The 27,574-nt window shown below is 36.1% G+C and overlaps 4 protein-coding genes across 10 annotated transcripts; 2 read left to right on the plus strand and 2 right to left on the minus strand.

Moving 5' to 3' along the window:
* Positions 1–143: 143 nt before the first annotated feature.
* Positions 144–11,660, minus strand: LOC104738142 (structural maintenance of chromosomes flexible hinge domain-containing protein GMI1). Of its 4 annotated transcripts, none has more exons than XM_087481422.1 (39): positions 11,405–11,657; positions 11,036–11,085; positions 10,079–10,414; positions 9,914–9,946; positions 9,740–9,826; positions 9,282–9,337; positions 9,125–9,208; positions 8,889–8,961; positions 8,706–8,761; positions 8,506–8,614; positions 8,344–8,412; positions 7,857–7,943; positions 7,524–7,574; positions 7,238–7,358; positions 6,827–6,882; positions 6,621–6,749; positions 6,426–6,504; positions 6,307–6,341; positions 6,155–6,236; positions 5,894–6,076; positions 5,510–5,668; positions 5,393–5,414; positions 5,205–5,319; positions 4,980–5,096; positions 4,433–4,777; positions 4,172–4,275; positions 3,882–4,059; positions 3,597–3,705; positions 3,161–3,255; positions 2,967–3,065; positions 2,739–2,805; positions 2,562–2,647; positions 2,185–2,466; positions 1,854–2,060; positions 1,592–1,706; positions 1,263–1,479; positions 1,004–1,168; positions 596–916; positions 144–476 (listed from the first exon to the last, which is right to left on the minus strand). In XM_087481422.1, the coding sequence occupies exons 3-39, from the start codon at positions 10,412–10,414 to the stop codon at positions 278–280; spliced, it is 4,728 nt and encodes a 1,575-aa protein (XP_087337548.1). In that variant the 5' UTR covers positions 11,036–11,085; positions 11,405–11,657; the 3' UTR covers positions 144–277. The 4 variants fall into 4 exon arrangements, with proteins under 4 accessions (XP_087337548.1, XP_087337550.1, XP_087337549.1 ...); XM_087481424.1 differs by having other exon boundaries at positions 8,706–8,786; positions 11,405–11,624; XM_087481423.1 differs by lacking the exon at positions 5,393–5,414 and having other exon boundaries at positions 5,205–5,331; positions 5,506–5,668; positions 11,405–11,660.
* Positions 11,661–12,095: 435 nt separating this feature from the next.
* LOC104738143 (membrane protein of ER body 2) lies at positions 12,096–14,774 on the minus strand. Its single transcript, XM_087481151.1, has 6 exons — positions 14,427–14,774; positions 13,623–14,231; positions 13,470–13,523; positions 13,097–13,276; positions 12,914–12,975; positions 12,096–12,814 (listed from the first exon to the last, which is right to left on the minus strand). Exons 1-6 carry the CDS (start codon positions 14,656–14,658, stop codon positions 12,350–12,352), a joined length of 1,602 nt encoding a protein of 533 aa, XP_087337277.1. The 5' UTR covers positions 14,659–14,774; the 3' UTR covers positions 12,096–12,349.
* A 1,049-nt stretch (positions 14,775–15,823) lies between these two features.
* LOC104736448 (starch synthase 1, chloroplastic/amyloplastic-like) lies at positions 15,824–20,478 on the plus strand. Of its 2 annotated transcripts, none has more exons than XM_010456432.3 (15): positions 15,824–16,700; positions 16,862–17,292; positions 17,391–17,468; positions 17,629–17,753; positions 17,886–17,967; positions 18,082–18,255; positions 18,374–18,455; positions 18,538–18,629; positions 18,761–18,823; positions 18,919–19,008; positions 19,206–19,330; positions 19,508–19,616; positions 19,735–19,790; positions 19,888–19,927; positions 20,017–20,478. In XM_010456432.3, exons 1-15 carry the CDS (start codon positions 16,415–16,417, stop codon positions 20,173–20,175), a joined length of 1,992 nt encoding a protein of 663 aa, XP_010454734.1. In that variant the 5' UTR covers positions 15,824–16,414; the 3' UTR covers positions 20,176–20,478. The 2 variants fall into 2 exon arrangements, 1 of the variants encoding a protein (XP_010454734.1); XR_015577764.1 differs by having other exon boundaries at positions 15,867–16,700; positions 18,919–19,012.
* A 3,085-nt stretch (positions 20,479–23,563) lies between these two features.
* On the plus strand, positions 23,564–26,934 carry LOC104736449 (protein ABIL3). 3 transcript variants are annotated; one of them, XM_087482821.1, is made up of 10 exons: positions 23,564–23,906; positions 24,932–25,076; positions 25,192–25,274; positions 25,402–25,552; positions 25,635–25,734; positions 25,836–25,886; positions 26,012–26,054; positions 26,143–26,237; positions 26,325–26,452; positions 26,553–26,934. In XM_087482821.1, the coding sequence occupies exons 2-10, from the start codon at positions 24,981–24,983 to the stop codon at positions 26,727–26,729; spliced, it is 924 nt and encodes a 307-aa protein (XP_087338947.1). In that variant the 5' UTR covers positions 23,564–23,906; positions 24,932–24,980; the 3' UTR covers positions 26,730–26,934. The 3 variants fall into 3 exon arrangements, with proteins under 3 accessions (XP_087338947.1, XP_010454735.2, XP_087338948.1); XM_010456433.3 differs by having other exon boundaries at positions 23,576–23,906; positions 25,836–25,928; XM_087482822.1 differs by having other exon boundaries at positions 23,775–23,906; positions 25,172–25,274; positions 25,836–25,928.
* The last annotated feature ends 640 nt before the right edge of the window (positions 26,935–27,574 follow it).

Genomic DNA, 27,574 nt, shown 5'->3' on the forward strand with positions numbered 1-27,574 from the left:
AAAGTTATTTTTCTATTGGTTATTTTATTTGGGGCTCCATTACCCAAGACGGAAGATGATATACGTGTTTAGATATTTAACTTTATCATCATTAGGAGATTTATACTTTTTTCTACTCACAGAAGTACCCATAGCTTTTGATATTTTCGGCAAAAAACATCAAACCTTTTTTATATTACCAAAACATCAAGAACGTTTTAGTAAACTACCGAATTGTTCCAAATCATCTGCTATTTACAAAAGTACTACATTAAGAAGACTTTTAAAATGTAAAAACCTAAGAGTCTGCCGTAGCTGGTAAGTGTTGGTACTTCTCCGTTGCCTTCTTCAACTTTTTCACCAACTTACGCATCTTACATTTCCCCTCGGTGATCTCCTTCTCAGCCTTTCTCTTTTTGCCTCTTGCTATTTCTATTCGCACCAATGCCTTCTCTTGCTTCTCCGTTACGGTTATTGGAAAATGAACTTCCGGTGTACTGACACAGCACAAGACACAATAACCAAAGATCACCAACAGTCCCAATAACCAAAGACAGATAACAAAAGAAAGCAAAGATCTGCAAGGTTTAAAGGATAAAATAGAAAGTGCATGTACCAGCAACCAGAGTATATGAAACCGTTTTCTCTGGCGATCACACCATCTAGAGACACAGCGTCTCCATTGATGTGAGGAAGAGCTGCTTCGAGATCCTCTGCGGTCTCATATACCTGCAACTCTCCAAAAACTCCATAGAATAGCGTCTCTCTAAGCCCATGACCCGAGTTTGATTGTATATCCAACTCCTCTGAATTTAAGTGTATCATGTTCACAGCGTAGCCTTTGAAACCGGGAATAGGATCTCCATTCGGCAGGTAAGGGTTATCCATGGCTAATCTCTTCTGAGGATCATTCTTCACAAGTCCATTCCTCCAAGGTCTGCATGTTTTGAGCCGGAAAACATTTGACTAAGCTATAGATTAACAAGAAATCCAAAAGTCAAATGGAGAGTACAAAAATATGTACCTGGTTGCATCAAGACAAATAACAAGAAACCGATTGGTGATAGTTCGTCCGTGGCTAGCTGCTTCAGATTGAAGCTTGCGATACTCATCGCTTTTTTGTCCAAATTGTGATGATTTGCACACCAATGAAAGCATTGTGTCTTTCCCCAAATATTCAGACAAAACCCTGTCAGTCATACCAAATAAGTTACGAAATTGAAGATTTTCCCAAGCGTAGACACTATGAATATAAAAATCTGTGGCTATAAATTGATATTTACCTGCTAAGGGAGGTGGAGGCAACTGAACCGAGAAGCGCTACAACGCCAAACATACCTTTGTTTGACAGAAAAAAAGACTGTGGAGGCGGAGCCTCTCTGTACAGACAGCAGAAAACCGATGCTGCAGTGTCATGATGCTTCTCTTCGATTTGATTCATCATAGATTCTTTTGTGGATAGGCATTCTGGGAACGATGCACCAAGAGTTTCCAGAGAAGCTGAGATGAAATTCACATGAACATGGGTAGTATTTCATAAAAAGAATGCAAAAAAAGTACAAAAATAGCAGCAATGCAGCTTTAAACCCCGGCAAATCAAGATACTAGTTACCTTGCAGTGCACTCAACTCTTGCTCAGCATGTTCATGTTCAGCCTGCAAACCTTTTAGGTGCTGATCTACTTCAAATCGGTTTTCTTCGTATGTCTTGATTTTTTCTCTTAAGCTCTGCAGGAAGAAAGGAATATTTTCAATGTGGCTGAGATAAGCTAGGAATACAAAAGCTAGATCATTCTAGATACTGTTTTGCTTTCACTAAGGCACAAATGAAAGAGAAATATTAATATTTTCCCATTTAAATAGTGATGACCATACCTCAGCGTACTCTGCCATATCCATCAGGCCAGTCTGGCTACTGAGAGCCAATGAAGATGACCTAATGGCCAACACTCCAATCTGTGAACATGGAGTCAGCCCTGGATTTGTGATTGAAGGGATTCCTGATTCAGGTGGTGTAGTCGTCCTTGGATAAGGTGTTGAAGTCTCTTCTCTTTCAAATGTGGAAGCAGATGTTACTTGAGTCTGAAAATCAAATACAGGAAAATCAATATGAAAAAGCGATTTAACATAAACATGAACTGAAAATTCTACCCATAGTAGAAACATATTGCAATATATACAAAATTCACCAGTTACTAGTTACTACCTTTAAGCTCAAATGTAGCTCAGGATATCGAGAATGGAACACCCTGAAAGCAAAGACACCCTCGTTCTCTGGGAGATAAAGATAAGGAACTCTGCAGGATCCATGGACAAAGGCATATCTGATTGCACTCTCAACGCTACTTGAATCAGATTCAATGCTCATTGTATGGAACCACCCAGATTTTTCGTCATGATGGATGCTAGTATCCAACGAACCCTCTGAATCCGTCACTTGGAAGATGAGGTTCACGGGATTTGAACCAGCAGCACAGTATTCGGGCAGCTGATCAAAACAAACAATCTCAGGAATAGAGTTAGTAAAGAGACAAAAGCTTGTTGGCAAGGAACAAAACCAAATTGCGCCAAAAGAATATTTACCTCTGTTACAAGCCTTAGCTCTCGTTCCTCAATTTGAGACTCTTTCCTGAAGATAACTTCATTACCATATATTACGGACAGTGATACTGTAGAGAAACAAAGACACTTGACAATCAGCAAATCATCAAAAGAAAAGAATGACACCAGAAAAATATAAACTTGAAGAGATCACGTAACCAGATTTCCCATAGCCTTCTGTGACTTTAAGAAGGCCAGAGAGATCAATGCAGCCACGACCATCAACCTATCAAATGATCAAAGAAGAGTAAATTAAAACCAAAACGCAAACCAAACTGCGTCATCCATATAGTGTGTTACAATGGTGAGAGCATGGTATACTACATAAATTCACTCAAACAAGTCAGACAAAGACTCCTTTGCTTTACTAGAATAAACTTCTCACACCTTACGGTTGACGCCCATCCAGTCTTCGATACGGTAACCATCAATATGTATCAGAACATCGGTCCCCTCTGCAACATGGTTATTATATCCATCGAATATCTGCATGAAAATTATGGTTAGCTTGATTAGGAATAAAAGCTAATTACTGACAGTAATTTACTGTAAAACAACGTGCATAGGCCTATATTATATACCTCAAGGATAAAATCTTCAACAGTAGAACCGGGAAGCAAATTATCCAAAGCCTTGGGATTATTCACAGCAACTCGTTCCGGAGGCCCGGGATTAACTGAAATAAGAAAGTTTCGTTAAGGAAAACAATTTATACATATTAGAAATACTATTGGTTCATTTTGCATGTCCTTATAATGTCAGTTTGATAAATAGATACAAAGCATCGACTATACTCCCTAATTACATAACTATCAGAGATCTTCAATTTTTTGGAGTTCTATAAAGAGTGAAGAAATTACAGAAAGCTCCCTAACTTAAAGTAAAAACTGAACGATACACTCCGGCTCCGGCTCTGAGTTTATTTTGGGTGCGCAAGTACAACTTTGACGAACCTTTTGTAATTTTAGATATGAGCTTCTGCAAATAAAAATATATAGACCAATACTAAAAGCTTACCTTTACAAGCAACCGAGATAGAAAAAGGCTTGTCCATTGCGCGTATCTCTAAGGTTGCTTCGTAAGTTGGCCTGATCTGGTCTAACTCACCAGTCTCAACGAGCATATTCTGCATTAGACTCATAAAATCACGAAATGATCTAGACTACCCAAAAACATAACCACTGTGAAACGCTAAACTGCCTACACCATGGACTGTATTTCATTATTATCTGTATCCTCACTTAACATTAACCAATTTATGATCATACCATCAGTGCTTAAAGCATGGAAGAAGCAAGATACCTCAATTTTAAGAATTGATCCACTATCTATCAGGTTCGCCTCAATTTGATCAATCTTGAGTAGGAATCTAGGGTTAGCTTCCAGTTCAACTTCCAGGCTTGGAACAGTAGTGAACGGGATCCGGTTTTTGTACTCATCAAAGCAAGTGATACGGAATGGTGGAAGAGAAGAACCCACCCTGTAGAAACACCATTACATTGATCAAATTTGACAATCCAAGATTTAAAGTGAGGGAAAATGAGAAAGGTTTGAGATCTATATGCCATTTTTTAAATGATTAGGAGTCTTACTGAACATTGCATGGAAGGGACTCCAGATTATCGTCAAGTTCCCACCTTGCTACCTTTGAAGAAGGCCTAACAACAACCGTTTTGTTGCACTTAATCGAATTTCCCTGAAGGTAAAGCGTTTGGGCAATTACATTCTATGATTACTTGAAAATAAAATGGCAGATAAAACTGCAAGGTAGAAGTCTATCAGTTTAAATTTATTAAACAATCCTTTTATATATAATTTCAGATACAAAAAGAAGAGTGTCAAAAGTTACTTACAATGGAGAAAGAAAATTTGTAAGTGCCAGCTTTCTTGAAAAGGTTCGGTAACTTGGACCCAAGTGAAAAAATGTAGAGACCACTAATCCCTTTACGAGATGTAGGACACAAGCGCTGCGAAAACACAGGTTTGACATTCTTATCACTCGGTTTCATATTTGTGTCTAGCAACTTTACTACCATGACCATTTCTTCATCCATCTTAACAATATGTTTCTGTTCCAACTTCAACTGGTCCAACTTCTTGGACGGTGCTGAAGAGGTGAAGCATGCAGGTCGGACAACTGCTACAATCTGTTTTGGGGGAGCTCGCCCAGCACGCACGGAATCACCAACTGGTAATTCCTGTAACATATTGATACATAAAATGTTACTCTACGTGATAAGCTTGTACGAAAGGAAAAGGTGCTTAGTTTTGTGAAAGGTAAAAAAAGGGAGACAAAAGTGCTTATTTCTCATTTATACATTTTTGCACGCTAAGGCAGTTGGCATTAAACTCTATTACTAGAACTGACTTTAGTTTATACTAATAATGAAACGTTCATACCCCATCAATGCCCAATTCTCTGCAATCTCTCTCATCCAGCAAATCAATTTTTGACGGTGCCTTTTCCTGTTGCTTCTCAAGTTTTCTATTCCATTCATTCGCATCGACAGGTAGGCACTGTACAAAAACATTTCAGATTGAAAATCATTTGCTGTATGCAGAAGAGGAGAACAAAAATATACACATATAAAAAATAAAGAACAAGGTAATAGTTTAGTGATTGACCTTTCCAGAGTCGATTATAGTAATTGGTAAAGATAAAGACCTCCCAATTTCCAGTTTCGAAATTCCACCGACGATTGAAAGCTTGCATCCCTCACTCTCAGGGCGATCGATAGGCCTAATATTAAAGCTATATGATACAGAACTTGCATTGAATATACAGAACTAGTCAAATGATAAAAACAAATCACCTGCATAAAATCCGAGTATCCCCTGCACAAAAGACACATAAAAACGACAGCTAAGCTACAGCGACTACAGAAGACTATTTAGTTTGCAGTTTAAAAGATGGTGTAGATGGTACTAACCGCCTGCTTCGTCCTCAAACCCTTCTATTAGAAAATAGTCAATGGTGGCGTACACATTGTTATTGTGAACCCCAGCACAAGCTCCTCTCAGAATCTTTATATTCTGACCACGTTTCCATGACATTCCTTTTCTCGTAACTACCTTGTGCACCCTCACAGCTACAGATCAAAAGCATTGGAGGTATGAGCACCCAATTCATAGAAGGAGATAAAGATGAAATATATGGGAAAATGCATCTAGTGAAATCCTCCAGTGTCTTTCTACTACAACATCAACGTTAGTAAGAATATTTGGATATATGAAAATGCTTAGAAAACATGCATTGTAAGGCAATAGCTTTTCAAACAAAGTTTATTTAACTTCCATCAAAAGCTAATACATACCATCACGCGAAATGACAAGGGCCTTTTTATCCAGTGATCCAACAATAAGGACAGCTTCATCTTCACCCGATGCAGCTTCTTCATCATGGGTATCATGCATCTTCATAACCCAATCTCTAAAATTATCGTCAACTTGTGCGTAGCTGACATTCTTTCCGTCTTTATATATCTCAAAGCTCACATCTGTAAAAACAAGGATTCGTTATAATCTAACTACAAAAGAAGAGGAAAGCCATGATTCCAAAAAGGATTTAAACTGACCATCATCCTTCTCTTTCTCCGTCGGTTTATTACCAAAGTTTCTTAGAGCTACTGAGAAAGGATTTTGGCTCGCAAGGTCGGTCTGTACAAAGCTTATTCAGTGATCAGTTCATAATAGATATGTTAAATAATATAGATTAGTGTGTACTCACTTTGGAGGGCGTTGGGCTAAAACCAGCATCCAAATCTGCAACCACAAAGAGTGCACATTCATAAATAAATAAAAATTGAAAAGAAAAATAGCACAACTGAAAATGTAAGCACTTTATACCAGCAAAGCATTTTACTCTTCGGGAGCCTTTCTGCAAAGTAGACGCTCTGTTTCCTCTCACCATAAACGGTATTGAATCCTACACATATTAATTGATAAAACAAAAAGTTAGATTCTTGTTTACAAGCATATAGCGAACTTTCAAAGTACTGCACACCATAATTTGTATGATAATGGTGACAAGATAAGACTAACCCAACGGACTTCTGGAAGTAGACGACCAAGGCTTCTTACTGAAACACGACCAAAAGTTTGGAAGCTTTCAGAAACTTTGCATCCTTCCTCTTCTAAACTCTCCAAAATTCTCTCAAAGCTTTCTTTTCCCTGCAAAGCTTCTAAAGTGTTCAGTTCTAGAAGGTAACCAAAGGCAATGTTTGCCTCTTTACGAAAGAATGTTATACCTGGACGATTGGAAAATAAACAAACTTCAGGCGAGCATTTGCCTTTTGGGTTGTCCCTGGAAAAACAAATATATAGTCAGAATCCAAATAAAGAGATAATTCTTAGGATTGCTAGTTTTGTGCCTCTGTTAAGGCGGCATTTCAACGTTCTCCATACAAAAATAATATGGGCTCTCGAAGAATTCCAATTTAAAAAGATGAAATATGCGTTGGCTAACCACAAGACAACCATCACTGCATTTTCAATATAAGGAGCTTGGGCAATTTCTCAAATTCACCGAAAACAAAGGTACATCTTCATTTTCATGACATTACTTTCAAATAGACTTGCTACCAGATACTGAGGCAAAAGCAGCCAGGAGCTTAACTCATAGTCATAGGAAACATCGTGATCCGAAGAGGGGTTTTTACCTTTTCTTTTCCCACCGGAGAGAGTGAATCGAATCTCAAATGAATATACTTGACCCGTGGAGTGTAGGTTGGTAATGGCAACCTCTCCACCTGTTATCTCAGCTAAATCTTCCCCATTGACCTGAAAAAATCAAGAAGACCGGAAAAGAGTATAACCAAGAACACTTTTAGTAATCTATCTTGGGATAGTAATAACAAACCTGAAACATAGATCAGCTACAAATGATAATCTTAGTAATATTAAACGAGATTCAAAACTGATTAGCTAATGATGACAATAACAAACCTGAAACACTACAGGCCTTTCAGTTCTCCCAGTTTTGGAGAGTTCATCACACTACAGGTTGATAAAGCAAATTAAAACAGTCACATTTTATTAGAACTAAAAAAAAGACTCAACAAAAAAATGGTCAAAAGGCAGAACTAGAAGAAAACATATAATCAGAAACTCATGCATTTTTCCATATTTATAGCCCATTTCTGGAATCACTTGACCCAAGTAGACAATAACGTACTCTGGTGAAGGTTAGCATGCTTTAAGAACTATTAAAGCCATCAACAAACCCTGAGCAATAAACATGGATTATGACCTATTGTATTATCAATAGCCAAAGAATACCTGGATGTAAGGAAAGTAAATATCCTTAAGCCTGCACTGGAGTTGATATATTTTGGAGATGTCAAATTCTGATTCACATATCTCAACCTAAAAAGAATATAGACCAGCAGTTAGATAGGCAGTTGATAACATATCATAGCTAAGCTTTATGAGAATAAATTAGAAATTATGAAGATCAAGCTTCATAGGAGTTAAGAACAACATCATGCGGTTTCCGCACAATCTCTAGATTCTAGAACACACATAATACTTCCGCTATAATCCAAGATGAATATTATAATTTGATACATGACTATCATTGAACTAGATGAGTAAACAAATTAAGAACATAACCTCAATTAAAAGCGACAAAATTCAAGATATCAAACTCGTTCAGAAGCAAGATATGTTCAACTATATTTTGTTCTGCATCTCTGACAGTACATAGAAGATTATTTTTCACGTCATATGGGGGAACAAAGGAAGATATTTTTGAACAAGGGGGTACCTTTGTAAAGCTTCCATGAGGCGATAACTTAATTTCCTCCTCCGATGGGTCCCTCATGCCACCATCAGTCTATACAAGAAATTCAGAATTCATTGTTTATGAAACACTGATGACAACAAGAAAAAAATATGAGCTAAACATAAAGATGGTGAATCATATTACCTTCCAGTTTTTTCCCAATATAGACCGATTGTCAATCAAGGCTTCTTTCTTAAACTGCAAAGTGAAAACTTTCTTGGACTCTTTTGTCTTAGAAGACACCAAAGTACGCCTGACAGAGAAGAGAGTTAGACACAACAAGTGAATGCGTCTACCATAGGTTGACCTTAACAGTTTTGGGTAAACAAAAGCTGAAATCACACCTTCCCAAGAACATAGAAGCATAAGGTCCTCCATATCCGAACATCCCAAAGTATGGCTAAATAGAAAAAGAGTGAATCTCTCTTCAAAAACAGTAAAATAACAGACAGGTGTTGATACAGAAAGAACAGTCCAAAGAGAAACATAAAAGAGCAAAAAATGAATCTATGCGACTAATGAATTACCTTAAGGTATGGTGGGTCGCCTCCAATAGCATCGGTTTTTTGAGATCTATGTAATGACGCCCCAATCTTACCCCTGCACAATTTGAAACAAATTTGAGTAAAGAACACTTGACTGCAATATCAAGCTTAATACGTAAAATATGTTAAGTTGTCTGTTCTATAAAACAATTTTCTCAGTTCATAATCATAATCCACGTTCTGTGAGCATTTGAATATAATTGAAGAAACAATCTCACCATTTGTCAATAGAATTTTCCTCACTACTGTCCATTCCTTTCCCGGTATCAAAGACTGTAATCCGGTCAGCAGAAATATCCACACTGGAAAATAATCACATGAGTTGAAGGATTACACTCAATGGTTGTCATCTAACTTCCTAATATAAGAACATACCTAATCAGTTTCCGAGCTCCTTCACGATAAGGCCACACAGCTTGCAAGGAATTGTCCTGTTAATTTAGCAACAGAAAAATTAGGATTCCATATCCGAAATAAAGGAGAAACTTAACAGATACAAACCCCAATCTTATCAACAGATCCAGAGAATTAATGTCAAAACCATGTGACTAATTGAGTGAGAGTAAGTGAATTATTTGGAAACACAATGTGAATCCCTAAAAACTTTTGGTTGCAAACGCGAAGCGGAGGAAATAATTATATTTTTTGTTTCTTTGGGCACTATCCAAAGAGCTAGACCACATCCAAAAGAACAAAAATCGAAGTCAAACAATGTGTGCCAGTCTACACAATAAGGATAAAGTAATGTGCATCGGTTTACAACAACGCACAATATCCACTTTGAACCAACACGAAACACTTTTCCATTTAGGTAATTTTACTAAAACACTTACTATCAGATCCGCGAGAGCTGTCTCAAAGCTATAATTTTCAGGTAGTTCTTTAAGCAGATCAGTATCAGGTGTCAAGTCCCACAAGTTCTGCAAAAACAAGTGTGAACCATCACAGACCAACCTAAGTAGACAATGAGATAGAAAGCATATATGTTTTAGAATAGTAATACTGACCTCATACATGGTGGAAGCTATACCAGAACCGTCCTGATCCAGAGATAGAAATTGAGTCAAAAAATATCAGAAATAAGAAGTGGAAAATAGTCAAGCACATATCTCAGTGCAAAACAAAATTGAAATCATTATGTAAAAGACTGGAACGAAAAGAGAAGAACTCACATTAAGGCGTATTATATGGCACAAGTTCGGCTTAAAGGCAGCAAAACGAACAACGCCATTCATCTTCTCGCCATTTGACTCAAGAGAAAACTTTCCGCCTGAGTTCCAATCAACCCTCGTCCTCTTAGACAGCAAAACGCAGTCTTTCCTAGCATTATCGTACTCCTTCTTCACCAGGTTGACAAAGTTTTGCATAGACATCTTAGGATCTGGGTTACTAAGTGTGAGTTTCACACTAGTACCGTTAGGAAGAAGAACCTTGAAGCTGTAAAAGATATCTTCATCTTCATCGTCAGATAGAATCAATGATCTCTTCACTGATCGCCTGCTACTCATCTGAAATGCGAAGACAGAAACAACATGAAACTGAATAACTTTTGAATTAAAATCAGGATTACAGTGGAAGCTAAACATGGAAATCATTGATTACAAGGAACATTAATGTAATCAGTGACACAGCTATCGAATGGGAATGTATGAAAGATGGCTAAATAATGGTTTTTAGATCATCATTGAACGACTTACTATAAAGAACCTACAAGAAAGACTGCTGCATCAAAAGTTAAAAACTTTTTCTTCACTGCGGAAGGCATTCACCGATTTAAGTTGTGAATATCAATATCAATCTAATACTTGTTCTACACTTTTACTAAACGTAAACACATGTACACACAATCTTGCACATAACATGAAAATGTAACAGGCCAAATCTGGAAACGCATTGGCTTCTTAAAACCAACACTGCAAAGATATTGAAGAAGACAGGGTTTAAAAAAAATTGGGTATTTGCAAAACAGAGACTTTATTCCATCCAACCTACGACAAACCAATTCTTAGGGTTTAGTTGTCAATCAATTCAATTCCTGATCAAGTTTCGATATTGAGAAAAAAACAGAGTTTAAACCCAGCAGCAGCAACACACAAAGAGCCAAAGAGAGTGAGAGAGAGAGAGAGTACCGTAAGTTCGCCGACTGATTTCTCTCCGACAAAACCCAGGAAACAAAAATCTGACAGAAGAAGGATAAGTGTGGATCAGAACGAAGAAGATGAATAAAACCCTATCATAAAGCCGAGAAAGTGTAAATAACTAAACAAATTTGATAACTTGGTAGAGTGATTATTAGCTTACCCAAAAAAAAAAGGTTCAATTTTTTCTTAAGAGAAACGAGAAAAGTTCAGATTTTTTTTAACAATAAGAAGAATCAGAACACATTTCTCTAATTCAAGCGGAGAAATAAGGAAAAAAAATGTAACCATGGAAAAAAAAATCAACTTTTTGAGAAGAAACAATGGAAGTGATGAAGGAAGGATGATGATATACTTTACCTTTCAGAGTGACTCTCTCTGTTATCAAAACCCAGAAGAAGAAGAAGAAGAAGAAGAAGAAGAAGAAGAAGAAGAAGAAGGGGAAACAAAAAAAAAAGTGTTTTTTTTTGGGAAGAGACGACAGAGAGGAGAAAGAAGAGGAGACAGTGTAGAGAGAAGAAGAAGAAGAAGAGAGAGTGTGTCAATGTGTGTGTGAGAGAGAAAAAAATAGAGAGAGCGTGAAAACTTCGGGCACAAGTAGTTCCTTTATCACGTCAGCGTAACAATACTTTTTTCTTTCTTTTTATTATTTGTCGTCACATCAAATTACCCAAAACATTTGTAGTACATTTATATCTTTAGTCTTTAGCATTCAATTGGAGTATTTGTTTTTGAGTAAATATTGGGAGTGTAATCGTTCTTTATTACTGACATGATATTTGTGGAGTTGTGGACTGTGTGTGTATGTGGTTCGGAATCCAGTTGTTAACCAAAGTTTTTAATGGAACCAAAAGTTTTTAAGTAACTAAAACTGGTTTGCAAACAAGTATTTTAAAGTTGTGCTATATGGTTTACAATTACAACTATCTATTAAGGGGGAAGTTGAAACCGGCAGGTCAATGATTTTTATACTATTCAATATTGCTAACAATATAACTTGTCAAATCACTCGGTTACACATAGTAACTAAACTCAAAGAGATAATCCAATATCAAAAAAAAAAACTCAAAGCACCTTTATTCCATCCAATAAAGCATTACTTAATTGGTTTTAACTTTTAACATTTAACTCTTTACAAAGTTCACTTTGCATATATGGAGAGACATACATTTGTCTCGTTTCTCCTACCAAAAAAAATGTTCACTTTGCATGTACCAAAAGAAAGGAAAAGAGACTTAGGAAGTGATTAGAACAAAAATATACGATAGTGGTCTGACCGGTTCTTAGTCTCACCTTTTCACTACATTAAAAGGAAGTAAACCGGTACTCTTCCTGTTTAATTCCATCAAGTGGTGAAGTTATATTAACCTGGTCTAAACTAATCCAAGTGAGCTTCCCGATATACTCTCCCATGATATCTCCGACAACGTATGAAATTCCAGAAGAGGCAACCACAATAGACGTATAATAAACCGCAGATTTGAGATAAGCTTTAATCGATTCACGTGAGTTTGGCGGTTTTCGGACATAGACCTTGATTAAACCGAGCAAAATGACGCAAACCAGAGAAACCGAGAAAACCGAGATGAGCTTGTAGTTCTTGATTCCGGTTTCGTAGAAGGAGAATGCATAAACTAATGGTGGAATTAGGCCGAAGAAAATGTAAGACATGACCGCTACTAAGATATGTATCCGGAAATTATCACGTCTCCCTAACAATTCCTTGTACCGATCTATCTCTTGATCTGAACTGTTTCTTATATCTTGAAGCTACAAGAAAAAAAAAAAAAATCGAATATATCAAGAAATCAAAGAAGAAAAATATATAGCCAAGAAAAGGTTTACAAAGGGGTACGAGTAATTAATTACGTTTTGAGCTAGGACGATGAGTCCACCAGCCAAATTTGCGATAGCAAGAGCCAGTATATTCACTGAAACAGTAGAACTTTAAATCATTATTTGTTGTTATAAACAGAAATAGTCTCATGATAAACTAATCTTGCATTTATTTGCTAATTAATTAAAAAGAAAAAACAAAGAATGGTGACTTACCGGTGGAGGAACCAGAGGCAGCGGCTGAGGATACAACGCCGAGGCTGGTGATGGTCTCCGTGAGACCGCCGTAGACGGTGCTCTTCAAAACCTCAATGGCAAATCTTTCTCCGTCCGGTTGAATTTGTGGCAGTGATTGTGTTGTGTTAATACTATTTCTGATCTCTAAATTTACTTTAACTGCATATAATTTGCAAATTTTCTTAGTATAGAAGATAAATATAGTTGTATAGTATCAATCATATACAAATTTGACTAATGTTTTTTCATCAAAACCGTTCTTGATTTTCCCCAGTTTGGAATCAATTTGTCTAGTCCGGTTTAGGTGAGAGGACGAACTTAATAATTTTGTCTCGATTCAGGGATAACATACCTGGTTCCTCAACCGGTTTTGCCCTGATATAAACAAATTGTAAGAACCTTGTTCCTGAAATTGGATTAAAAAGCATGGCTCATCAAATTTATAAAACCATGCAAACCCGGCCGGAAAAAGGTGATTTAACGGTTTAGAAAAAGTTTGATATACCTAACCGGATGAAGTACTTAAGACAAGCCAAGCATGAGAAGATAATTCCCTCCTCTTTATCTTCTTGAACATCATCCTCAATACGAGTCTCAGGGAGGACATGAACCTTAACCGGTGGCTCCATCTCTTCAATGTCGCTTGGTTCGTCAGTTTCCTCACCCGGTACATTGAGTTTTAGATCCCCAGACAAATCAACGTGCTTCCCACGTTTCCTTTTCTTGAGAATCACTTTTCTGGTGATACATGAGCTACAACATGGACAGTAAAGCTCATAATTTTCTTGTGTTTCAAGCAACTTCTCTAGGTTTGACTTTTCTTCTGAATCCGATGATGATGATATCTCCCTCTTTTCTTCTTCTTCTTCCTCTTGTTGTCCTTCTATCTCACCATTTTCTCTGTTCTGTTGCATTTCGTTCTCTACATTTGCTAAGTTTATGGAGCTCGACTTTAACCAATCTAAACCGTTTTCTTCATTTGAACCTGCTTCTTCGGATTCTTCGTTTAAGTCGGTTTCATTGTTTGAACCGGTTTGGCTGACAGTAGTCTCAAGTACTACTGGATCTGAATTGGAACATACTGATGATGTGCTTTCACGAACAGACTTGTTTCCTACGAGAGCAATTAAGAAAAAAGTAAACAAGAGATTGATCTACCGGTTATGCAAGATTGAGTCCGGTTAAAGAATTGGAAATTTGAGAAATCCTACAAGTAGTAGACGTACGTCACGTACCAAAAAAAGTTAAGATCAAGAAAAATAAAAACATGTATCTAGGTGACAAGTTGACTAATAATAATTGTATGTACCTTGAGATCCATCATCTTTCTCTTCGACTTCCACATCTATCTGGGTGGTAATGTTGACAGGCGCCGGCGCGGTCGCTACCGCCTTGAATCGAAATTCTCCGGGGGGAACATTATCTTTACCAAATCTAAAAGTCTCAAGAAGATCCACTAATAATTCTGCATCTATAGTCTCACTTTGGCCGTCATTCAATCCAAACCAGCTTGCATTGACTGGTCGGTTTGGCTTTTCCATTTCAACCCCAATTGTAACGAAACTGTTGCCAACGATTTTGAGATATGAAGGAGATTTCAGATTATGTGACTTTCCTTTTTTTCTTCTTTCAAAAAGAAAACATAGTTGTGTCGTTTTTATTCTCTAGAATCATATTATCTTTACATATATGTATATAAATAATACCCACGAGGGAAGCACGAGGTGTTAAATATTTGTTAGTAATTCATAACGAATAGCTTCAAAAATTGCTTCAAATTACAGGTTGATTTTTGGTAATCAGGGAAGGTGTCGTGACTCATAGACTCATAGTTAAGTAGCACTCAATTTTGCAACCTTAACCATTTTTTTATATATGAGTAAATGACTAATGGAGTTAAGAATTTTCAGAAGTAATACGAATCACTTTTTTTTTTTTTTTGTTAAAAAATATACGAATCACTTTGAAAGCTAGTTTTTTTTTTAATTCATGAAAATAGTGTCTTTATGGTGATTGTACTAACTACTAAGTTAACTTATTTATTATTTTCACTGAAAAAATGCATACAATAACTAATTAGTCAACCCACAATCAATAGAGTTCCACAACATAACTATTTTAATACACGAGTCGCACAAGTTGATAATGAAAACAAATCATATAGTGTACAACTCATTATGACAAAGAAACGTTACAAGTTAGTTTAGGCCTTGAATGACAAGTAGATTCTACGATACTTTTTGGATTTTGTTTTTCAAAAACCAATTTTTTCTCTATTCAAGATTTTACATTATATAGATTCCCTAAAAAATAGAAAATCTATTTTTTAGCTTTTCTTTACAAATATTAACAAAAACTAGAATCTACGTAATTAGAGATTTTAGGGAAAAGTTTCGATTCATTTTGTTTTTTTAATATTTCTTTATGTAGTTATTTTTTAAAATAAACAAAAAATAACTTTCCTACAAAAAACTAAAATTTCAAAAATCAAAAACCAAAATCTATAATCTAAAAACCATTTAAAAACCATCTTCCATTCATTCCATTCATGGCCTTAGTTGGGATATAAAATACTAACGGACACGTTATCAAAAACGTATAATTACTGTCTGTTACGAAGCCCATTAATTGCGAGACCCTTATACATTTGCATTTCGCAAAATAGGCCCAATACTATAAAATCTTCAGCACGACCACCAAAAAAGTGGAGCTACCCCACTAAATACCACGTGGCAAAACGTGAGGCTTCAGTTTCGGCAGAAGTGTGTGAATGTGATCCTTCTTTTTTTTTTTTACTCGTCAACTCGGTTCTTAATTTTCGCGCTTTTCTGAGAGATCCATTAAAAATAACATACAAAATCATATCCAAAAGATCTGAAAAATGTATGTTGCAAAACAGTAAACTAAAAAAAAAAATTCGAGTTTATAATTGTTGGATCTATCAAATTTTTTTCTTTAATTTGTATTTGGGTTGGGGAAGGAATAAAATTAAATTTTGATTATGTTTCCTAATTAAAGATCCAAAACTTTTGTTTTAGTCAAGAATTAAAGGGTTACAGTGTACTCTCTCTGTGTGTGTGGGTTACAACTTTTTATAAAGATTTGGAAGCATGTCGGCGAAGTTCGCATCGTAAGGGGATTCTTTACGTAGTAGATAGGCCACAGGTGGTTTCAATCTTTCCCCAAAGTACCCCATTTCGAAATCGACAAAATATATATTTCGAATTTTAAATTATCTAATCAGCATTTTCAGAAACCCTCACTACCCACTCACCCCTCTCTTCTTCGATTTGATCAATGGCGTCGTCTCTTCAGATCAGTGGCTCGGCGGTTAGGATCGAACCGCTCCTCGGATTAAACCGAACCGGTTATTCCCGTCCGATCGGGAGTCTCGGTTTCCCTCGTTTTCGCCGCAGGTTTTGTAGTATCAAACGTCCGCTGTTGCTCCGCCGTTCTTCTTCTTCTTCTTCCTTCTCCGGTGGTGGTGGCTCTGGTGAGTCTGATGGTGATGATAAAGGATTTATCGCTGACGCAGAGAGAGATGGCTCTGGCTCCGTTCTTGGATTTCAGCTCAGTCCTCCTGGTAATATTAGAATCACTCTTCTTTGAATTTACTCACTGCTGTGTTTGTGAATTTAGGGATTTGGTGGTTCTTTAGGGTTTAGAATATTTGATTTTTTTTCATTTCTGATATAGAGTAGTACAATTTGGGGTTTAGAATTTTGTATTTTTTTTGTTATACAGGTGATCAAAAACTCTTTGGCACTAGCACTGACGAAATTACACATCAAGGAGAGAAGAAAGACGTTATTGATGAAACAGTAATGGCTGATTTTGGTGTACCTGGGAATAGAGCTGTTGTTGAAGAAGGAGCTGCAGAAGTTGGAGTTCCCAGTGGAAAAGCTGAATTTGTCAATAACCTCGTTTTCGTTACGTCCGAGGCTGCTCCTTACTCTAAAACAGGAGGGTTAGGAGATGTTTGTGGTTCTTTGCCTATAGCTCTTGCTGGTCGTGGGCATCGTGTTATGGTTGTTTCTCCTCGGTACCTGAACGGAACCGCTGGTGACAAGAACTATGCCAGGGCTAAGGATTTGGGGGTCCGTATTACTGTTAATTGCTTTGGAGGTTCTCAAGAAGTTTCCTTTTATCATGAATATAGAGATGGTGTTGACTGGGTAACCCACTAATCTTGTCTTACATAAATTGTTTGTGGATTTATGACAATCTCCATTTATTTACTTGTTGTTTTTTTCTGTTTGTTAACTGTTTTTAGGTTTTTGTTGATCATAAATCCTACCATAGACCAGGAAATCCATACGGAGATAGTAAAGGAGCCTTTGGTGATAATCAGGTACTACTGTTGATCGAAATACTGGTGACATTGTCCACAAAAAGACTTCTTATTTTTAAAATTGTAACTTTTCTTTCATTGCGTGAATGTTGTGTGTTTAAATCGTGTGCTCTACCAAAAATGACAAAAATGCTTCGTCTCTCACATTTTGTTATTACAGTTTCGGTTCACGTTACTTTGCCATGCCGCGTGTGAAGCCCCTCTTGTGCTTCCTCTTGGAGGGTTCACTTACGGAGAGAAATCCCTTTTCCTTGTCAATGACTGGCATGCCGGACTTGTTCCCATGTAACCTTTTCTTACTCACATTACCTTACTATTGGGTTCAACTTTTGAACAGATGTGCAGGACTGCAGTTTCATTGATGGACTTTAGTTTTGTGTATTTTAAAACTCATATGTGTATCCCCTTTGATTCCAGACTTTTGGCTGCAAAGTATCGCCCATACGGAGTTTATAAGGATGCAAGAAGCATTCTCATTATACATAACCTTGCTCACCAGGTAAAATTCTTAAAGCATTTCTCTAGACTCGAATATCTATTCTTCTAGTGGTTTATATATGGTCGTAACTCGTTAGTTATTTTGCATTTCATAATTTGGTTCTTTTACTGAAAGGGAGTGGAGCCAGCAGCTACTTACACCAACTTAGGACTGCCTTCAGAATGGTATGGAGCTGTCGGGTGGGTGTTTCCAACATGGGCAAGAACTCATGCTCTTGACACCGGTGAAGCAGTTAATGTTCTCAAGGGTGCTATTGTTACCTCTGACCGTATCATTACTGTGAGCCAGGTGATGGATCTTTGTAAACATAACCCCTAATTGTTAGTGAATCACTAATAGTAATTGTTGTAAATTATAAGTTGGATGAGTTGGTATTCTGAGTGGAACTTGCTTTCCGCTTTTTCAGGGCTATGCATGGGAAATCACTACTGTTGAAGGTGGATATGGTCTGCAAGACTTGCTTTCTAGTCGGAAGAGTGTTATAAATGGTACTGTTCACTGATCCTAAAACCCCTGTCTCTTATTACTTAAGACATTTTTCCAAGCTGATATTCTTGCGATGATTATCAGGGATAACAAATGGAATTAATATTGATGAGTGGAATCCGTCCACAGATGAACACATTCCTTTCCATTATTCTGCTGATGATATCTCCGAGAAGGTGATGTGAAGTTTTCTTGAGTAAATGCTCCATAATCTAGCAATACCAGTGCATTATGATGGTGAATGCATTCTCTGCTTTGGGCATTGATATGGTGAATTGACTTTCTGTGTCTGCTTTGGGCATTGCAGGTCAAATGCAAGATGGCACTACAAAAGGAATTGGGTCTCCCCATTAGGCCTGAATGTCCTATGGTGTGATTTCAAAAGCCAAACTTTTCAGTTTTTCAGATTCAATTTTGTCTTAAATCAAACTCATGTAGCCTGGCATGGCTTGAAACTTTTCTCAGATTGGGTTTATTGGAAGACTTGATTACCAGAAGGGCATTGATCTGATCCAAACCGCTGGTCCTGATCTCATGGTGGATGACATTCAATTCGTAAGTGAGTCTTTTGAACAGATTGACTGGAAAGTACACAGTGCAAGTGGCTGATGTGTTTTTCACATGTTTCTTAAGCCCGAGGCAGAAATGTTTTTGGCTTGTGTAGCACTTTTCTGCATTCTGATATTCCTTTTTTCAGTGAAAGACATGTTTATTTTTTATTGACTTATTTAATGTGATTTGGTTTCTTGCAGGTCATGCTTGGCTCAGGTGACCCAAAATATGAAAGCTGGATGAGAAGTATGGAGGAAACATACAGAGACAAATTCCGTGGTTGGGTTGGCTTCAATGTTCCAATCTCTCATCGAATCACAGCCGGGTAAAAAAATAAGAATGTCTCTCTAACTTAGACTTTCGTCAAATTCCAAAAGACTCTACTTATCTAGGTAGATCGATTCATTAGATTATCACATGTGTCATGTGAAGGAGCTGTTGTAGAAAACCTTGAGATTGTCACAAACATCTCATTGGCTTTTGTTTTGAAATCTTTAAACAGATGTGACATCCTTCTGATGCCGTCAAGATTCGAGCCTTGCGGTTTAAATCAATTATACGCAATGAGATACGGAACCATTCCAGTTGTTCATGGCACTGGAGGACTCAGAGTGAGTTTCTTAAAATCTTCAAAAACCGGATAAATACAAATTCTTATGTGTTCAGAATCAGAGAATTGTTTGATAATTAAAAGGTGGTATGAGTATAATTGAGTCAAATTGTTGTCAGGATACGGTTGAGAATTTCAACCCTTACGCAGAAGGTGGAGCTGGTGCTGGTACAGGGTAATATATTCTTCTGTTTTGAGAAACAAATGTGACAGATCAAAGTCCAATGATTTGTATTTTTATGAATCTTTCTTTTGTGGTTTACATGTTTCAGGTGGGTTTTCACTCCCTTGTCGAAAGACAGCATGGTGTCGGTAAGTTCATTGAACTCCCCATTTCTCTTTAGGAGTTGTGGTATACGTTTTTGGTTTAGGGGAAATGACCCTATTGTGTTACATCTCAGGCCTTGAGGTTGGCTGCAGCAACGTACAGAGAGTATAGAGAGTCATGGGAAGGATTGATGAGAAGAGGAATGACCCAAAACTATTCTTGGGAAAACGCTGCCGTTCAGTATGAGCAAGTTTTCCAGTGGGTTTTCATGGACCCTCCCTACGTCAGTTAGACCCAACACAAATCGAACAAACCGAGTTGGACCGGATCGGACCAGACCAGACCTGACCTGACCAATCAGATGGAATATAGGGCTATTGTGGAAACCTCCTATTCCGGTTATCGAAAATCTATGAATGGTTTTCAACGTTTCCAGTTCCACAATAAGCCGTGTGTATGTTATTGCATCGTATGACTTTTGTTTTGGGGAGGTATAGTAGTTTAGTTACGAGGCTATAATATGTTTCTTCTGTTTGATATGCACTTTTCCAGTGATGATGATTGATAAGTTTAATAATGACGATTTCATAACAAATTAGTGGGCTCTATTCGTTAAAACAAATAATTTGACCAAGTTTTAATTAATGATATAGATGAGAATGAGTAGGAGAGCAGTAACACACAAATGATCGAAAACGTAATGTATAATTGAGTTTCCGTTAGACGTGCTTACCCTAAAAAATCAAACACCAAATATTACAAAACATGAAGTGAAGAAGTCTCAACGACTCTATAACATGATACTAATTAGAAAGAAGGACCAGTAATTCTCATCATTTCGTTATAGTATAGGCATTGATGTTCAACATTTATTGACAGATCGGTCGATCATCTCATCTTTGATCTATTATTCTGATAACAAGTGATGGGGTTAATGGGGGTAAGGAAATAGTCCAAAATAAGGTCTCTTAATTCCCATATTAAATGTCTAATAGTGACTCATAAAATATAAACTGAGTCACTATCTATACTAGTATTTTTGCAGCAGTTTTTGTTCAAAAATATTTTTTGGAAAGATTTTGCATTTAATGCATTGTAAGTAAGGTTTAAGAAAATAAGAAAATCTTTCTACCTCACTCAAACATAAATATATGATTCCTTTTCATTTTTATTTGAATTTATATTTAAATTATCTTGAATTATTCTATAATACAAGTTAATAAAAATTGTGTTTTTTCCTGCATATGTTGTAATACAAAGTTTTAAAAACGGACATATATTACTCAATTTACGAGAAATGCTCAACCGTTTTAAGAATTCTAAGTATTATAAATATTTAAACTTTATAAGAAGCGTCAATCTTATAAAATGTAAATGGTTACAATCTTAATAAATAACATAGCAACTCAAGCTAATATTTATAATACAAAAATAATAAATATAAAAAATTAACATGATATAGTGCGAGTTAAAATATCTCTGGGCGAAGATATATAGCGGGACAGATTTGTCGATGTTTATATAGATTTAAAATATCATTAATTTGGTGTGACACGGGTAAAACATCATTTCATTACTTTGTTAACACTATCGGTATCAAAGAATAGAAATATGTAATTAAGTTGATTAAATAAATATTATGTAAAAAATAAATTATATTATGGTATTATATGGTTTAAACTTTAAATCATAAAATTAAAATTATTATACAATTATAACATATTTAACCAACAAATAAAATTTATAATTTAAATATTTTAGTTATAAATAATTTCTATCCGCGGGTCCTAATTTAGTTAGACAATATAAACTGAGTCACTATAGTCCAAAATAAGGTCTCTTAATTCCCTTATTTAGTTGTTATAATGTTTCGTTGAAATGAAATGCTATCGTTCGAGCACGCACGATCCTAAAATTCTCTATTATTGCGATTATTATTATTATTTAGAGTCTAATTCGTTGAAGAATGCCATATTTGTGTAGTTCACATTCAAAAAAACCTTTCCTAAAGTTGACCAACCAGTTTACATTGAAAAGTGTATATGAAAATGATTGTTTTGTTTTTCTATTTTTTTTTTTAATTTTTCTTTCTTCCTGTTACAACAAAACGTAATGAAGATATTTCTCAATAAAATTAAATTTGGAATTGAAAACAATACCAAACGCATAATAATTAGTTTCCATGAAAAAAACAGTACTCGTAAGTTAAACATATTAAATGTCTAATAGTGACTCATAAAATATAAACTGATAGTGTAGCTGGTGTTTTCTTTTTCGGTGCTTAATTACATCATCAACCATTTGAAACTTTGAAATCATAAATACCGATATTAGTTGACGAAACAAAAAAAAAAAAATATCAGCCATACAAAAAAATAATTATGTAATTATGCTCTATTTTTTATTTTTTTTTTATTTAAGTAAAAAACAATAAAATGTCTAATATACACGAAATAAATCCTTTTTTATGGTAACATGACATATACCGAGAGTAGATATACTAAAGAGATTAACAATGTTTTAAACACACAAAAATTTAGAATTAAAGATACCAAAAAATATTTAACCACGTAGATGTATAGGAGAGATAAAAAAAATTAAATGTTATTCCGCCGATACGTTGTTATTCATAACTTAGAATAATAAAAAATACGGTAGAAATTTAAGTATTCAAGTTTTTGTTAGATGAAAACAAAAGAAGGTTTTTTCTTAATTTTTGTCACACATTTATTTATGTTTTTGTAAGCGGAGACACATGCGTTTGGTGTGCTAAAAAATCCGCTCGTACATTAGCATTACGAGAAACATAAATCAAAGAGAAAGAAGAAAACTCCTTCATGTCGATCCAAATGTTGTTTAAATATGTTGCAAAAGCTGGCCAATCAGTTGGGGAAGACACCATCTTCACCAAGTCGGAGCAGTCGGTAAGAAAAGCCACATCCCGGAAGTCATGTCCAATCATACATTGCATCGATACATTGCATCGCCCAGATGAAGGCTTCAACTTCTGCATGTAACGGGGATAAACTTCGCCGGAAATTTGTCGCTCCAAGCACTGGGGGCGATCCTTCTGATGAAATACAACAACATCCTGCACCGGCAAAAACATCTGTCGCTTTCCAAGAGCCGTCAACATAACATCTCTGTCCCATAAAAATCGTAGGAAGAGATAAACCCCTTCTATACCCAGGTGTTTGACCCGTAGTAGTGGAGGGAAACTCCTCCCTCTCGACATCTACCTGAGCCTCCTGCCAGGACAAAGCTTCACCCTCCACCACCCGGACAACCTCATCAGGGCGTTCAGCCTAGTTTTCAAAAACACGGGCGTTTCGAGCTTTCCAAATATACCACATCATCGAAGGAAAAACCTGAACCTGTGAACCCAGACTTATGGGATCTAGAAAATGATCAACATTAACATATACAAAGTTCGTCGGAAAGAGTTGCGGCCCCACTAATACATGAGCTAAAGTCCAGGCTTGTCGGACCGGCGAGCATAGAAAGATGGCATGATTTATATCTTTCTCCTCCTTCATTTATGTTTATAGTTGAAAAGTTGAATTTATATATGGGCTACTTAATTTTTAATAAACTGAAATAAGTCTTTTTTTTCCTTGAATTGAATTTAATTTCAATAAAAGAAAGAAATAAAACAGAACAAGAGCAATCTCTCCGGTAATGATGGACAAAAGTGGGTAAGTCAGTGGGAATAGAGGTCTCTGATACCAAACACAAACCCTTTTTTCCACACTTTTCTCCCCTCTAATCACTCTCTTCTCTCTCTCTCTTGTTGACTGTAAAAAAAAAAAAAAAATCACTCTCTTGTCTTTGTCGTCGTCCCCTTTCCTCTTTCGTCCTACTTGTAATGTGTACCATGACAAAAAAAAAAGAGAGAGAGTCTTTTTGGTGTTTAAATTTCCCATTTTTTGTCAAATCTGCTTCTCGAGCTTAACTAGCGAGAGAAGGAACGAAACACAAAAAAGGCAAGAGGCTTTCTTGTCGTAGTGAGAAGAAGAATCTCAGGTGAATTTCATTGTTTGTTCTCATTACCTGTTTTGTTCGACAAAACCTCAGTTTCGATATGTCAAAAAAGGTTGGGACTTTAAACGACTGAGTTCTCTCTTTAAAAACCATTTTCAGGACATGATTGGTAAAAATTTGAATTGGGTCTTTGTTCATATGGTAAAAAAGTTGAAACTTTTCAATGTTCTTGATTGAGGGTTTTAGGATGACGATTTCTTCTTTTAGGGTTTAGATTTTATTTCACTTGCACTGGTCTTTTCATACGCTTTGGAAAAAAATGTTGCAGGTTTTGATTGGTAAAGCTAATTTATATTGATCTGGGTTGGTTGAAATTTCTAATTCTTTGATTTTAAATTGCAAACAAATGCCACCTTTCTTCTGGGAGATTTTGTTAATATCTTATAGACGAGAGAGTATTATAGAAGTTTCAGACAATATCTGTTTTTGTTTCAGATTAAATTGTTGGGGTTGCTTTAGAGCTGTGGATTCTAGTTCTTGTCTGTTTGTTATTTCTTTTATTATGATTTAGTTAGCGTATTCTTGTTACCTTAAACATCTATAGAATCATGTTATCTTTTGTTTTATAATGGTTTAAAATATTTGAGATCTGTGACCCAAAATACTCAAGACCTTCTTGTGGAATCAGAATCCCCTAATTTGTTTGTTCTGTTTGGACTTAAAGTTACAAGACTCATCCTTTCATATGGATCTATATATATTATTAGGTACTTTAGTTTCAACTTTTGCTAGCAGCTTAATACCAAGTCTTTCTGAGTCTTTCTGATCAAGGATGTAGTAGTCTCTCATGTTTATTGCAATACCCATTTGTTTGTTTGTCATTGTCTAACATTACTTGCTTAGATATTGTCTTTATCTTCTGATTGTGTAAGTTTGAGTCAGTTGTCTTTTTTTTTTCTGCTCACATGCTATAGGAAATGTGGCTTTGAAGTATTCTTACGAATACCATCACTGAAGATTGACTATTTTGTTTTCGTCATTCTTATTTGATCATTTCATTTTCACAGTGAAAGAGAGAATTGGAGTTGGGATTGCATTGTTAATCTTTGAATCAAAATGAGTGCAGCAGCTACAATGCCTATGCCCCGTGAAGCGTCTAATTACGATGAGATCTCTATGCAACAGAGCATGCTCTTCTCTGATAGTCTTAAGGTAGATTCCAATCTTTGAATTGAATAATCTTACTAAGTCTTGTGATCATTGCTAAAGTTTTCAAAAACAATTTCCATGCAAGATAAGGATTCTAGTTAATGTCTTTGGTTTGCAGGATCTAAAAAATCTGAGAACGCAGTTGTATTCAGCAGCTGAGTATTTCGAACTATCCTACTCTAATGATGAACAAAAACAGATGTGAGTGAGTTTATTCCTCTCGGTACTCCTTATTCTATCTCTCAGTGATCCTAGTTTGCAGCTCTGATTACTTTTCGTTAGACTTTCTTCTTTTGGGGGTCTTATAGTTTCCTATGTGTTTATGTAGAGTCGTGGAGACACTGAAAGATTACGCGTTAAAGGCTCTGGTGAATACAGTTGACCATTTGGGCTCTGTTACTTATAAAGTCAATGACTTTGTTGATGAAAAAGTTGATGAAGTTGCGGGAACTGAACTACGAGTGTCTTGCATTGAACAGGTATCATTTATTCCTTGTCCTTTAAAATGGTGTTCTTAGATTGATTTCGTTTAGGTTACTGAGTGTTCTTATATATGTATAGAGGCTACGGATGTGCCAAGAGTACATGGATCATGAAGGTCGTTCACAGCAATCAATTGTGATCGACACTCCAAAGTTCCACAAGCGATACATCTTGCCTTGTAAGTTTCTCTCTTATTTGTAACAATCAAGTCTCATCTTGCCTTGTAAGTTTCTCTCTTATTTGAGACTCACTACGAAAAAAAACTACATTCTCTATCAGCGGGGGAAATCAAAAGAGGTGCCAACCTCGCAGAGCTGAAGAATGTTGAAGGTAGTTTTGATGGAGAAGAAGGCTTGAACCAATTTAGAAATGGTATAAATTTCCATTACATCTACATGTCCAAGATTTGTTCTAAACCTGATTCTTGATTTGATCTGTTTTCTTGTTTCCTAAAGCTGTTCGTGCTACAATTCGGGAAACGCCTCCAGCACCAGTAAGGTAAACTCCCTCATTCCTAGTGAGTTCCCTTTGTTAGCTGACTGGAATGTTTTAATCATTGATGGGTTGGTTTATTGCTTTTTTGCAGGAAACCAATAGTTCAGTCTCCGTCTCTTAGGAAACCTCAACGTTCAGCAACCTTTTCGTTCTCCTCTATCGCCACGGCACCAAAGAAAGAACAAGGTAAAAAAAACAGCTTTAGCTTGAAACTGCCGTTTTTGAGCTTAATGTGAATACAAACCCTCTAACTGTGTTGCTTGGAAAAACCAGATAAGAGAGCAGTATCACCACATCGGTTTCCACTTCTAAGATCTGGTTCAGTTGCTATTCGACCTTCATCAGTTAGCCGGCCAACGACCCCGAGCAAGAGTAGAGCGGTATCTCCAACTCCTAAACGGGTAAGCTTTAGTTATACATTATTTCATGCACTCACTCAGGCCCTATCTTTACCGGTCTTGTGCTTTACGGGTTATGATTCTTGATTTCTTTACGGTTCAGTATCCGTCAGAACCGAGGAGATCAGCTTCGGTTCGGGTTGCGTTTGAGAAAGAAGCCCATAAAGAACCAGAGCATCAACAACAACAGAGCAAGAGCAAACGGCTGCTCAAGGCACTGCTTAGCCGACGCAAAACCAAGAAGGACGATACGCTCTACACTTACTTGGACGAATATTGAACCGACAGCTGGTTTTGTATTTCAACTGGTAAACCGGAAATTACATTCCAATTTTATTGCATTTTTGTGTAATATAATAATGTCAATATATATGTTTTTGTTACATTTTTTATGTGAATGCAATATTTCTTACAAGCATACTAGAAAAAAATTCACCAATTTAATCAAATACACTACAATTTTACTTCCAAGAGAAGAAAAAAAACCACAATTTTATTCTTCAATATTACACTTGATGATGTTTATACTTACCAAAATTGTTTACACTTTTACTTCCAAGTTCCAACAACCAAATTCACTTTTTCTTACTAATCTTTTTTTTCGTAGTGATCTTTTTTTATTTATAATTATGCTTTAACAAAAACGGAGTTTTTTAAAAGCTTTTCTGATCAAATTTTTATGTCCATGTAAATCGCCCATCAACAACTAAGGTTGTGTTACTATGTATAAATGTATATAACAACATACAATATGATCATTTTATACTCAAATGTAAGACTAAAGCACAAATGCAAAAAAAAAGGAACGTGACGATACCGTTTTCTGAAATACTCACATCCGAATTTTAGTAAAACTGTGATAGAAATTAAACTTTGTGTTTTGATTTGTTCACCAAATGCAAACATTACACTTCAATTTTGAAACAATCATTTGAAACTTTATTGTCAATGAAGGTAGTACAAACACAGATTAGTTTATAGAAAAAGAAAACAAATACAAAGTCGACATGGAAGATAAAACCGACTAGAGAGCCTTAAAACATGACACCAACTTACGAGTCTTTCTCAACGTCCAATGAGTTATAATTAGATTCCGGTTTCAGTTTTCGATTCGTCTTTTACAGC

The sequence above is a fragment of the Camelina sativa genome, chromosome 13 (genome assembly GCF_030686135.1).
Source record: "Camelina sativa cultivar CO46 ecotype springtype chromosome 13, ASM3068613v1".
NCBI classification, from domain to species: Eukaryota; Viridiplantae; Streptophyta; class Magnoliopsida; order Brassicales; family Brassicaceae; genus Camelina; species Camelina sativa.